General features: G+C 49.2%; 3 protein-coding genes and 1 pseudogene across 11 annotated transcripts in view; 2 read left to right on the top strand and 2 right to left on the bottom strand.

The window, feature by feature from the left end:
- Nucleotides 1-4,929, bottom strand: part of DAP3 (death associated protein 3) — a 56,048-nt gene extending 51,119 nt beyond the window's left edge. Inside the window, exon 1 of one of the 3 annotated variants that reach the window (XM_007525309.3) lies at nt 4,832-4,929. The gene's annotated coding sequence lies outside the window, so the exon portion shown is untranslated. Of the gene's footprint in view, nt 1-4,506; nt 4,782-4,831 lie in introns of those variants that run through there. The other 2 variants (XM_060201612.1, XM_060201613.1) reach the window with 2 other exon arrangements.
- LOC103115611 (large ribosomal subunit protein eL30-like) lies at nt 1,739-2,250 on the top strand (annotated as a pseudogene).
- Nucleotides 4,599-5,387, bottom strand: LOC132541455 (atherin-like). Its single transcript, XM_060202358.1, has one exon. It carries the CDS (start codon nt 5,385-5,387, stop codon nt 4,599-4,601), a length of 789 nt encoding a protein of 262 aa, XP_060058341.1.
- Nucleotides 5,388-5,502: 115 nt separating this feature from the next.
- ASH1L (ASH1 like histone lysine methyltransferase) overlaps nt 5,503-12,530 on the top strand; it is a 165,228-nt gene continuing 158,200 nt past the window's right edge. For 6 of the 7 annotated variants that reach the window (XM_007525313.3, XM_016189210.2, XM_060201588.1 and 3 more), the window contains exon 1: nt 5,503-5,641. The gene's annotated coding sequence lies outside the window, so the exon portion shown is untranslated. The remainder of the gene's footprint in view (nt 5,642-12,530) is intronic. The other variant, XM_060201591.1, reaches the window with a different exon arrangement.

The following is a 12,530-nucleotide window of genomic DNA, read 5'->3' as shown; positions in this document are numbered from 1 at the left end:
CTAATTAAGGAAGCTGGAGAGAACTCATCTAGCACACACTCTAACACCACATGACAGGTGTGGTATCCTTCTCTCTCCCTTTATCTTAAAAAAAAAAAAAAAAATCCAGTGAGAATGGCAAAATCCTGCAATTGCAAAATCCTATCCTCCTCCAATAAAGCTAATTGAAGGCGTTCTAGAACCTTTATATACTGTTGTAGTGAAAATCCAATAGAATTATTTTTTGTTTGTTTGGTTTTTTTAAATTTTCTTTTATTTGATAGAGATAGCCAGAAGTTGAAAGGAAGGGGGAGATAGAGAGGGAAAGAGACAGAGCACTGCTTCACCACTTGCAAAGATTTTCCCCTGCAGGTAGGGACCGGGGGCTCGAACCTGGGTCCTTGAACATTGCAACATGTGCTCTCAACCAGGTGCGCCACCACCCAGCCCCGTTTGTTTGTTTGTTTTAACCAGAGCACCGCTCAGCTCTAGCTTATGGTGGTGTAGGGGATTGAACTCGGGACATCAGAGTCTTAAGCATGAGAGTCTCTTTGCATAAGCATTATGCTTACCCCTAACCCCTCCCCAACAGAAATATTTTTGTGCATATATGGCATATGCAATGTGTTACTTATGAGATATTTTATTATTAAGGCAACTTAGTATTGTGAAATAATTTTGTTTTATTCTCTGTGCTGAGGATTGAACCTAAGGCCTTATCCATGCAAGGTAAGTACTCTACCACTGAGGTCAGTCATTCCTCCCTTTTTTCTTTTTAAAGATTAAAAAAAATATTTATTTATTTATTCCCTTTTGTTGCCCTCGTTTTATTGCTGTAGTTACTATTGTTGTTACTGATGTCATTGTTGTTGGATAGGACATAAAGAAATCGAGAGAGGAGAGGAAGACAAGAGAGGGTTAGAGATAGACACCTGCAGACCTGCTTCACTGCTTGTGAGGTGACGCCCCTGAAGGTGGGGAGCCTTGGGTTCAAACCGGGATCTTTACTCCAGTCCTTGCACTTAAATGGCTGCTATACTGCTCAACCCCCCCCATTCCTCCCTTCTTAAGGATTCAGACCTGGGGTGGAGAAAAAGCATAATGGTTATGCAAGAGACTTTCATGCCTGAGACTCTGAAGCCCTAGGTTCAATTCCCCCCCCCCCCCACACACACACCATCACTGAAAAGCAGAGGCACACTGGTCAAAAATCATTAAAAATGAGAGTGGGCGGTGGCGCACCAGGTTAAGTACATATAGTATGAAGCACAAGGGTCACTAGCGCAGGTTTGAGTCCCCAGCTCCCCACCTGCAGTGGGGTCGCTTAACTGGCTACGGAAGAAGGGCAAACGCTAGAAGAAGAAACAGGCAGTGAAGCAGGTCTGCAGGTGTCTATCTTTCTCTCTCATCTTCCCATCCTTTCCCAATTTGTCTATCCTATACCCCCCCAAAATGAAAATAAATAAAAGGCCACCAGGAGCAATGGATTTGTAGTGTCAGCATCAAGCCCAAATAACCTTGGAGGCAAAACCAAAACAAAACAAAACAAAAACACAAAGATTTAGGCCAGATTACTGCATGGTTATATGCAGTGTCAGGGACAGAACCTAACCTGGGCCCCACACATGCAAGGAATGTATTCTATCCAAATGTATTCTATCCATGCTGAAATAGGTGTTTAAAAGATCATGAACTGTTCTCTCCCTGGTCATCTTGGCGCTGCTCTTGGTTGGGGGCCATCCTTACCTAAGGCAGGAAGATGGTGGCTGCAAATAAGACAAAAAGTCGCTGGAGTCGATCAACTCGAGGCTCCAGCTGGTGATGAAAAGTGGGAAGTATGTGCTGGGATACAAGCAGACTCTGAAGATGATCAGACAAGGCAAAGCCAAGCTGGTTATCCTTGCCAACAACTTGAGGAAATCATAAATTGAGTACTACGCTATGCTGGCCAAAACTGGTGTCCATCACTACAGTGGCAATAATAATTGAATTAGGCTCAGCACGTGGAAAATACTACAGAGCCTGCAACTGGCCATCATTGATCCAGGTGATTCTGATATCATCAGGAGCATGCCAGAACAGACTGGTGAAAAGTAAATCATGCAAGATTTTTCTGTAATAAAGTATGAAGAGGTTTTTTTTTTTTTTTAAAAAAAAAAAGAGATAATGAACTGTGCTGGGGAGATAGCATAATTGTCCTGCAAGATTCTAATGTCAGAGGCTCCAGATTCAGTCCCTATGGTCACCTTAAACCAGGGCTTAGCAGTGCTCTGTTCCCTCACTCTCTCTCTACATATATGCATGTATATATCTTTCTTTTTTCTTTCATTCTTTTTTTAGCTCTCTGCCACTGCAAGGAGGGCCAATCCCGCTACAGACTGGACAAAGCCCAGAGCCCAGCAAGGGAGCGGTGAGGTCAGAGGACCCCGATCCTGCCAAAGCGGGAGGGGCGGGGAGCGCTGAGCCAGGTCAGGCCAGAAGGTTGCACTGGCGGGAGGCCCGTGGGCAGAGTGAGAAGAGTGGTCCCATTCGCCATGAATGACTGGCCCTGGGAGAGCACACCGTCACCACATCTTTGTCTCTCTCACATTAAAATAAACAAAATATTTAAAAAACAAACAAACCCATATTATAACCAGTGGTGCACCTAGTTAAACACACATAGTACTAAGTGCAAGGATCCAGTTTGAACCTCTGGCTCCCTACCTGTAGGGGGCACTTCACAAGAGGTGAAGCAGGTCTTCAGGTGTTTATCTTTCTCTCTCTCTCTCTCCATCTCCCCCATCTCTTTCCATTTCTCTCTATCCTATCCAATAAAATGAAACAAACAAACAGTGAACTAAAGTCTAAAGTTACTAGGCTTCTCTGAATCTCAGGTCTCCAATCTATAAACAGGGATAAGATAATCTAAATCAAGAACTTGTTATACAAGGATTTAAAAGAAACACATTAAGTATATAACATTCATTCCAGTACTTAGTAAGTTGCTTTGTACCAGACAAGGAAAGAATACAGTACTCACATACATGACGCTATTAAAGAAATATCCATGCAAACCCAAGTGGACTTCATGAAATAGTTAGGCTTTGGGGTTGGGCAGTGGCATCCCTGGCAGAATACACATTACAAGGACCCAAGTTCAAAACCCAGCACCCACTTGCAGAAGAAAAGCTTCACAAGTGGTCAATCTTTGCTGCAGGTGTCTCTTTCCTTCTCTATCTTCTCCTTCCCTCTTGATTTCTGTTTCTACCCAATAAGTAAATAAAATATTAAAAAAAAAAAAACTAAATAAAGAAAGGGAAAAAAGAGTTGGAGTTTACGATTAGATTAAGATCTGGGGAGACAGCATAATGGTTCTACGAAAGACTTTTATGCTTGAGGTTCCAGGGTCTCAGGTTCAGTCCCCTGCACCACCAGCCATACCTGAGCAGTGCTCTTACTAAAAAAAGGAACAAAGAAATGCGGAGGGGTAGAGAAAGGCATGGTTAGGAGAAACAAATGCACAGTGAGTTAAGAAAGGCTGATTTCCTCTTTACTGTGTGTGTGTGTGCCCGCGTGGGGGCGGGGGACAAAGCAAGGAACGAACTGGATCCAAATATCAAAATACGGCAAGGTTAGGCGTGCTTACTTGCATGTTAGAGTTTGAATAGGCTGCGGAGAACAATCTAGCAGATTTTTTTTTTTTTTTTTTTTTACCAGAGCACTGCTCAGCTCTGGTTTATGGCGGTGTGGGGAATTGAACCTGGGACTTCAAGCCCCAAGCAAGAGTCTCTTTGCATAACCATTATGTTTTCTATCCCGCCTTCCCCCTCCCCCCGCAGTCATTTCATTTAATTCCTTGGTCTCTATAACTCCACAGAGGTCAAGGAGAAAGAAATCCAAGTAGATGCCGCCCCTCATCTACTATGCTCTGCCTTTGGCAAACTAGAACCATAACATCAGATAATCTCGGGGAATCTCTCTCTTTTTTAATCTCGGGGAATCTCTTAACTGTGCAGTTTTGAGTACAATCATCCTGAAAAATTCGAGACCGGTGCAGAGTTTTGAATCACACAAATCCTACGGGCACTGTTTTAGGGATACCTTGGAATAGCGGGGCAGAAATCACCAGTTCCACCCATAAGCCTCACCACATCTACAGTCCCGCTAAAGACAACCCAGCACTCAGCACTCTCCGTCTGGGCCTGGGAGGCAACTGGGCTTTCCGAGGAGTATCTCCTTTCACTCGCCGGCCCTGGAGTGCACCGATTGTTGTAGCTCTGGCTTCTTCGCTGGCTAAAGAAAAGAAAGAACTCCCTGAAGGACACGGGGAGATGGGGGTGAAGTCCTGAATCGAGCTAGAAATACACCATTTCCTCTAGACGCGAGAGTCTAGGAAAGACATCTGGGCTTAAGAAAGCCAGAAAGCGCCGCGCCTGCTCCGGCCGGGGTCTCCGGTGTGTCGCAGACCCCGGGGTCCCCCCCGCGCCCCTTGGCCACAAGCCCCGCTCCTCTCACGCCGGCCGCGCCCGCCGGGCGGCCATCCCTCACCGAGAGCCGCGCGGGTTCCTCGCACGCGCCGCCGCGCAGACACGGTGCGGGCAGCTCGGCAGCGCTCGGGCCACGACACAGCGGCCAGCTCAGGTCGCCCGGCAGGAAACGACGCACCGCGCAGCCGCCGCGGCCTCCACCCGCCGGCCGGCAGAGGGGAGCTGGGCCGCCCGGGGCCCGCTCCCCGCCGCCCTGACCAGAAGCAGGAAGGCGCGGCGCGCGAGCCCGGCGTGGCGACCGGCGAGGTGAGCAGTGCTAGGCCTCTGTCTGCCCCTCAGCGGCTGCCGGTCCTCCCGGCGGGCTCGGTCGCTCCGCTGCCTACCTTGCCCCTCACTCCGGCCGCTGCTGGGAATGGAAGCGTCCCGCCGGGGGGATTGTGGGAGGCGCAGGCGCGCAGGGTGGCGGGTGGGGGGGGGGCGGAGGAGGCGGCGGCTGAGGCGGCGGTTGGTGGCAGTGGGGGCGGGGAAGGGGGAGGAAAGACGCGGAGGAGGCGGAGGAGGCCTGGGCTTGCGCCGCCGAAGGTACGCGTGAGGGCTGGCGCCCGGGCCAGGCACACAGGCCCCGAGGGGAAGTGGGGGGCAAAGCGAGCACCGAGCGCGCGCGGACGGGCGGACGGGCGGGCGGGCGGGAGAGCGGGCGGTGGCGGCGGCGGCGGCGGGGGGAGCGGCGCGCCGAGCCCGGGTCCACTCTGGCGCGTGCGGGCGGGCGTGCGCGGCGCCGCCGAGGCCGGGCGCGGGGGGTGGCCCGAGGGGGAGGCGCGGGGAGGGGGCCGGGGAAAGCTGGGGGGCCCGCGGTGCCCTGCGCTCGCTGCCGCCCGCCGCCCTGCGGACCAGCCTCAGCCGCCGCCGCCGCTCGGCAGCCGCCGCTCCCGCCGCCATTTTGGGTCGGCTCTGCGGAGGGGGAGCTTCGCTCCGTCTCCCTGGCGGGACCCGCCTCTCCTCCGGCCGCCCCGCTCGGCCTCGCGTCTTTCCCGGCCCTTCTCTCGCCTTCCCGCCCGTGCACCCGGCCGCCGGCCGCCCCGTGACGAGCGGGAGGGCCGGCGGGGGACCCCGGGGAGCGGAACAGCCTGGCGGCGGCCGCCCCCTCTCCGCGCTCCCCGCGCCCTGCTCCCTCGGCCGCGGCCTCTGACACGGTGAGTGGCGGCGCCCGGGAGGCCTGTGGGCCCGAGTGCGCCTCCGCGGGCGGGCGGGCAGCGCCTGTCACCTCCCGGCCGGGACTCCCGGAGCTCGGCGGGCGGGGGGAGGGGGGCGGCCGGGAAGTCCCTGTCGGCGGGGTTACGGGTGTCGCGGGGCGACGGGAGGGGAGGGGGCAGGCGGCGCGGCGGGCCGGTGACAGGCCCGGGGGTGCGGTGCGGGCGCGGGAGCCTCGCGGCCGTGCGTGTCAGCTGAGGGCGGCGGGGAGAGGCGCCCGCTGGGAGGGGGCCGGGTTCCGCCTGCTCTGCGGCCGCGGTGCGGGATCCGGCCGGGCGCGGCGTGGAAGTTTCCCGAGCGGACCTGGGGCCTCCGGGCCGGGGCCCCGCTGGAGTCCGGGCGCCCGGGGCCGCGGGGCTGCGCGTGTGCGGGCAGGGAGCGCGCTTCTGGAGCGCGGCTGGTGTCTGTCGGAGTGCGGGACGGAGCGCCGCTTCTGCTTCTGCAAGTTGGCTCGTCCTAAAATGAGACTTGGGGTGTGCCCTGCCGGCTGGTCAGCGTGTGGCAGCCGGCGGCCGCGGCAGAGACAGGCGTGAGGGCAGCAGGAACTGGCCAGATTCCCCCTCAGGGACCCCTCTGAGCTGCTGGTTGGCGAGCCCCCCCCCCCATCGAATCCCCCGGGAAGCCTGGGACATCTCAGTGCATCTTCCAGGAGTGGGGACAGGAACGGATGCTCTTTATGTTTCGCATTAACACTTTACAAGGGGCATGTGTATTTCCAGAAGACGCTTTTCAGTGTGTGTGTGTGTGTGTGTGTGTTCCTAAATATCAGTAAAAGTGGTAAGAGGTGTTTTCTCCCATTTTACAAGAAAGGCTATGTGTAGGCATCAAGAGCTCATGTGTCCAAGGTCAGATGTTAAAGGTGCAGACTTGGGACTCAGATTTTGACAGTTTCTTCAGTTGTCTGCTCCACAGGCCTTGCTACGTTTCAGCAGCTCTCTGCCAGGAGAGCTAGGTGCTGGACGCTAGGGTTCAGGCGTGTGGTTGGCCTGCCCATGCTGGAGACCAGGTGTGTCAGACCTGTGTTTGCAATGTAGGTGTCCTCACCAGGGCCAGTCTTAACTTTCTGATAGTTTTGTTCGTGGAGGAAGCAGAGCACTGCTGCCACTTTAGCACCTGCGTTTGCGGGTTTGACTTGTACCAGAGTGATTGTACGGAAGCCACGCTCGTTTTCACTCCACTGGAGGAAGGGCCCTCTCACGCCACAGATACTTAGTGACTGACCACTCACCTTCAGGTGAGGGTAACTGAGGAAATTGAAACCACCTGGGGATAGGCCAGTCCTTGTCTCCAGTGGTGGGCGGGGTGAACAGTCAGCATGGGTTAGAATCTAGAAAATCTTGCTTAAAATTCGGTGCAATTTAAGTGGCCTTAGGGCCTCCTGACATTTTAGTGTGGAATAGTACAAGTGCATTTTAGAATCTGAATGGATGGCCAGGTTTTTTTTTTTTTTTTTTTGCGTTTTGGCATAAGAGTAAATTGATATATACCTGTGGATATCAGTTATGTTGGCTGGACTGAACGAATTCTTTGAACTACAATTTTTAAATTTTAATTTTTATTTATCTGTTTATGAGAAAGATAGGAGAGAGAGAACCAGACATTACTCTGGTACATGTGCTGCCAGGGATTGAACTCAGAACCTCATGCTTGAGAGTCCAGTGTTTTATCTACTGCACTGCCACCTGGACCACCCTAGATTTTATTTATGTTCCCTTTTGTTGCCCTTGTTTTTTTATTGTTATTGTAGTTATCATTGTTGTTACTGATGTTGTCATTGTTAGGACAGATAGAAATAGAGAGAGGAGGAGAATACAAAGGGGGAGAGAAAGATAGACACTTGCTGACCTGCTTCACCGCCTGTGAAGTGACTCCCCTGCAGGTGGGGATCTTGCAGCTCGAACTGGGATCCTTACCCCATCTGTGCGCACTGCGCTACCCCTGATTTCCCCTAGATTTGCTTTTAGTCTTTTTGCACCCAAGCTCATCTCTTTCCAGTTTTTCAATAGGACTGAGATGTTTGAAGCTCTATTCTTGTAGTTTCTTTCTTTTTAAAAAAACTTTTTTTGATAGAGAGAGAGAAGCTAAGGGATTGAGAGATAGACACAGACACTTGTAACACTGCTTCTCAGTTTGTGAAGCTTTCCCACTGCAGATGAGATAGGGGCTTGAACCAGGGTCCCAGTGCACTGTAGCATGTGTTCACAATCTGGTTGTACCACCTCTTGCAGTTTTTTTTTTTTTTGCTTCCAGAGTAGAGTTATTGCTGGGTCTCAGTGCCTGTACTATGAATCCACTGCTCCTAGCGGCTACCTTTTTTTCTCCATTGTTGTTATTGTTGCTGTTGCTGCTCTTGTTGTTGGATAGGACAGAGAGAAACTGAGAGGGGAGGGGAAGCCAGAGAGGAGGAAGGATAGGCACCTGCAGACCCTCTTCCCCACAAGCAAAGTGACCTCCCTGCTGGTGGGGAGCTGAGGGCTTGAACCGGATCCTTGCACTTCACGCCATGTGCGCTTAACTCTGTGCACTGCCACCCAGTCCCCCCACCCCCTTGTTTTTTAGTTGTTACATTAAGTTAATTCTGTGCAGGGAATACAAAGATGAATAATATGTGGCTTATGTTCTTTTTTTTTTTATTTTAAATTGTTTATTTTTTATTTTTTTATTTTATTTATTTATTCCCTTTTGTTGCCCTTGTTGTTTTATTGTTGTAGTTATTATTGTTGTTGTCGTTGTTGTTGGATAGGACAGAGAGAAACGGAGAGAGGAGGGGAAAACAGAGAGGGGGAGAGAAAGATAGACACCTGCAGACCTGCTTCACCGCCTGTGAAACGACTCCCCTGCAGGTGGGGAGCCGGGGTTCGAACCGGGATCCTTATGCCGGTCCTTGTGCTTTGCGCCACCTGCGCTTAACCCGCTGCGCTACAGCCCAGCCCGACTCCCCGTGGCTTATGTTCTTAAGGAGAATCTAAAATAACTGACGCTATGAATAGTTTAATTTAGCTATTAAATGTGGAAACTTTTAAACATAGAGACACTGATAATGAGATCCTCCTTCCCTCAATATCCAGATTCAGTGGTGTTTAGCAGCCATTTATCACTCTACATGCCCAACTACCAGGCTCTCTCTCTTCTCTTTTGCTTGTTTTGTTTTGTGTTTTTACCAGAGCACTGCTCAGCTCTGGCTTACGGTGGTGTGGGATTTTGGATCCTCAGATATGAAAGTCAATTTGGATAACGATTATGCTGTCTCCCCCACCCCCCTTTGCTTAATTGAAGGAAGTCTTCTGAATCCACAAGTACTTCAGTATATAACTTAATTCTTTTTTCCTTTTTCTTATATTTCATAGGTTAGAGAAAGGGGAGGGGGAGATAAGGAGAGAGACACCTGCAGCACTGCTTCACTATTGGTGAAGCTTACCCTTTGCATGTTGGGATTGGGAACCAAAACTAGTGTCCTTGTGCATGGTAAGATGTGCCCTCAACTGAGGGTGCCACCGCCCAGCTTACCCCCACCCCCATTTTATTTTATCACTAGGAATATTGCTGGAGCTTGGTGCCACAGCCATTTTTTCTTTATTTTATTGGATAGGACAGAAATTGAGAGAGGAGGGGGAGATAGAGAGAGAAAAAGATAGATCTGTAGGCCAGCTTCACTACTCATGTCCCACATAGTCAATGACTGCCACCTCTCCAGATTCAAAGGAGGTCTCGAAACTTTACATCAGGCTCAACCTGACGCTGTTGACTGGCTACGGAAGAAGGGCAAACGCTAGAAGAAGAACTACTCATGTAGGGAGGAGGGGCTTAGTCTCAAGTCCTTGTACAGGGTAATATGTGTCCCAGCACCTCCTCCGCTCCCCCCCTTTTAAAAAATGTGACACCTAAGAACAAACATTGTTTTGGTTGTAATTTATTTCAAATAAATTTGTATCTGCACTTTCTATTTTTTGGTATACAAATATAAATTTTATTGATTTCTATAATGTATATACTGGGGACCTCCCTGAGCCAGTTTTTGTCTTTTCATTTGGGGCTAAGGGTGCTGTAAAGAAAGAAACCACAGGAGTCGGGCGGTAGCACAGCAGGTTAAGTGCACGTGGCTCGAAGTGCAAGCACAGGTGTAAGGATCCTGGTTTGAGCCCCCAGCTCCCCATAGGGGAGCTTCACAGATGGTGAGGTAGGTCAGCAGGTGTCTGTCATTGTCTCCCCCTCTCTGTCTTCCCTTCCTCTCTTCATTTCTCTCTGTCCTATCTAGCAACAGCATCAATAACAACAATAATAATTACAACAACAATAAAAAAACAAGGGCAACAAAAGGGAAAATAAATAAATATTAAAAATTTATATATATAAAAAAAGAAAGAAACCACAGTATTACCACAACACCCAAGGAGCTTCCGTGGTGCTGTCTATGGTGCTCCCACATGATGTGGAACCCACAGCCACTCATACCATCTCAGGATGTGTGTTTTCCCTGGGGAGTTTTCACCTCCAGTGCAATATATATATATATATTTAAAGCAGTACTGGCATTTGATATGTACATGATTCTGTCCCTCTGGACCAATGTTCTCTTTTTCCTTTAAAACAATTTTTTTAATTATCTTTATTTATTTATTGGATAGAGACAGAAATCGAGAGGGAAGGGGAAGATAGAAAAGATGAGAGGCAGAGAAACCTGCAGCACTGCTTCATCACTTGCAAAACTTTTCCCCTGTAGGTGGGGGGCTGGGGGCTCGAACCTGGGTCCTTGTGCATTGTAACATGTGTGCTCCACTAGGTGTACCACCACATGGCCCCCTATCTTTTCTTTTTCCTTTCAAGTATGTACAGAGAGGGAGAGACACCACAGCACTGTACTATCCATGGAGCTCCCCCCAGGTGCCTTGGTGTTCTTGTGTGGTGAGCTATCTTCTGGTCTTTTTATTTTTTATCTGATACTATTTTTATTAATGATTTAATAATTAATTTAAAAATGAATGGTTTACAAGATCTTAAGGTTACAAAGATAGTTTTTTTTTTTTTATTATCATTGGATACAGATAGACATTGAGAGGAGAGTGGGATTCAGAGAGACACCTGCAGCCTTGCTGTACCACTTGTGAAGCTTTCACCCTGCGGGTGGAGACCAGGGGCTCCTTGTACACTGTAGTGTGTGCATTAAACCAGGTGTGTTCCCAGCTGGCCCCGGGATATAGCTCCACACTGCATACCCCACCATATTTCTGTTCCCCTCCCCACCAACCTCCATAGTTTTCACTCTTTAGCAACAGTTTCACTTCTTCTCTCTCTCTCTCTCTCTCTCTCTCTCTCTCTCTGTTTCTTTCTTTTTTTCTTTTTACCAGAGCACTGCTCAGCTTTCGTTTATGGTGATGCTGGGGACTTAACTTGGTACCTTTGTTGCCTCAGCCATGAAGGTCTTTTTGCATAACCATTATACTATCTTCCCAGCCCTTGTTATTTTATTATTATTTTTTTTACAAGTTCATGTGTTTCTGTTCTTTATATTGCACATATGAGCTAAATAGTCCTGTAGTTTTCTTTCTAAGGAATGTAGGTCATTTGGTAACGTGTAAACTATAGCAATAAAAGTCCTTATGATTCCATCTCTTTGGGTCTTTTTCTTTTTTCTTTCAAATATATATATATATATAGAGAGAGAGATACCACAGCACTATACTATCTGTGGTGCTTCCTCTAGTTCCCATGGTATTCTCATGTGGTCAAAAGTTTTAAGCCGGGAGTCGGGCTGTAGCACAGTGGGTTAAGCGCACGTGGCGTAAAGCACAAGGACCGGCATAAGGATCCCGGTTCAAACCCCGGCTCCCCACCTGCAGGGGAGTCGCTTCACAGGCGGTGAAGCAGGTCTGCAGGTGTCTATCTTTCTCTCCTCCTCTCTGTCTTCCCCTCCTCTCTCCATTTCTCTCTGTCCTATCCAACAACGACAACAACAATAATAACTACAACAATAAAACAACAAGGGCAACAAAAGGGAATAAATAAATAAAATAAATACTAAAAAAAAAAAAGTTTCAAACCTAGGACTTTGTAGGTAATATGGTGTATGCCCTATCACATGAACTATCTTTTTTTTTTTTTTTTCCTTCCCCCAGGGTTATCGCTGGGGCTTGGTGCCTGCACCATGAATCCACTGCTCCTGGAGGCCATTTCCCCCCCCTTTTGTTGCCCTTGTTGTTGTAGCCTTATTGTGGTTATTATTGTTGTTCTTGATGTCGTTCATTGTTGGATAGGGCAGAGAGAAATGGAGAGAGGAGGGGAAGGCAGAGAGGGGGAGAGAAAGACCTGCTTCACTGTCTTGTGAAGCGATTCCGCTGCAGGTGGGGAGCTGGGGGCTCTAACCGGGATCCTTACTTGGGTCCTTGCGCTTTGCGCCATGTGCACTTAACCCGCTGCACTACCACCCGACCCCCTCACATGAACTATTTTCTGGCCAGCCCCTCTTGCCACCCTTACATTTCTCCACAGAAAGGTTAATACAACTTTTTTATTGTTGTTGGGGCTTTACCAGGTGGACTTTTTCTGATAGAAAGGAAAGACACCACAGTACTGAAGCTTCCTCTAGTGTCATGGGGGATGGACTCAATCTTAATCTTACACATGGCTTAGCAGGTGTTATCCAGGTAAGTTGTTTTGCCAGCCCAGTTTATATGACTTATTAATGATGATGGTAGGTTAGAACTAAATAATTATACCAAATATTTCTAACTGCTACATTGTCAGTAAGAATTCTTCCTACTAAGCAATGAGCAGAACAGAAATTTACATTACTGGATCCAGGGAGATTGCATTGTGGTTTATGCACCAAGACAT

The sequence above is a fragment of the Erinaceus europaeus genome, chromosome 11 (genome assembly GCF_950295315.1).
Source record: "Erinaceus europaeus chromosome 11, mEriEur2.1, whole genome shotgun sequence".
Classification (NCBI taxonomy): Eukaryota; Metazoa; Chordata; class Mammalia; order Eulipotyphla; family Erinaceidae; genus Erinaceus; species Erinaceus europaeus.
The sequence above is the reverse complement of the archived record's forward strand: the minus strand, read 5'-3'. Positions and strand labels throughout refer to the sequence as shown.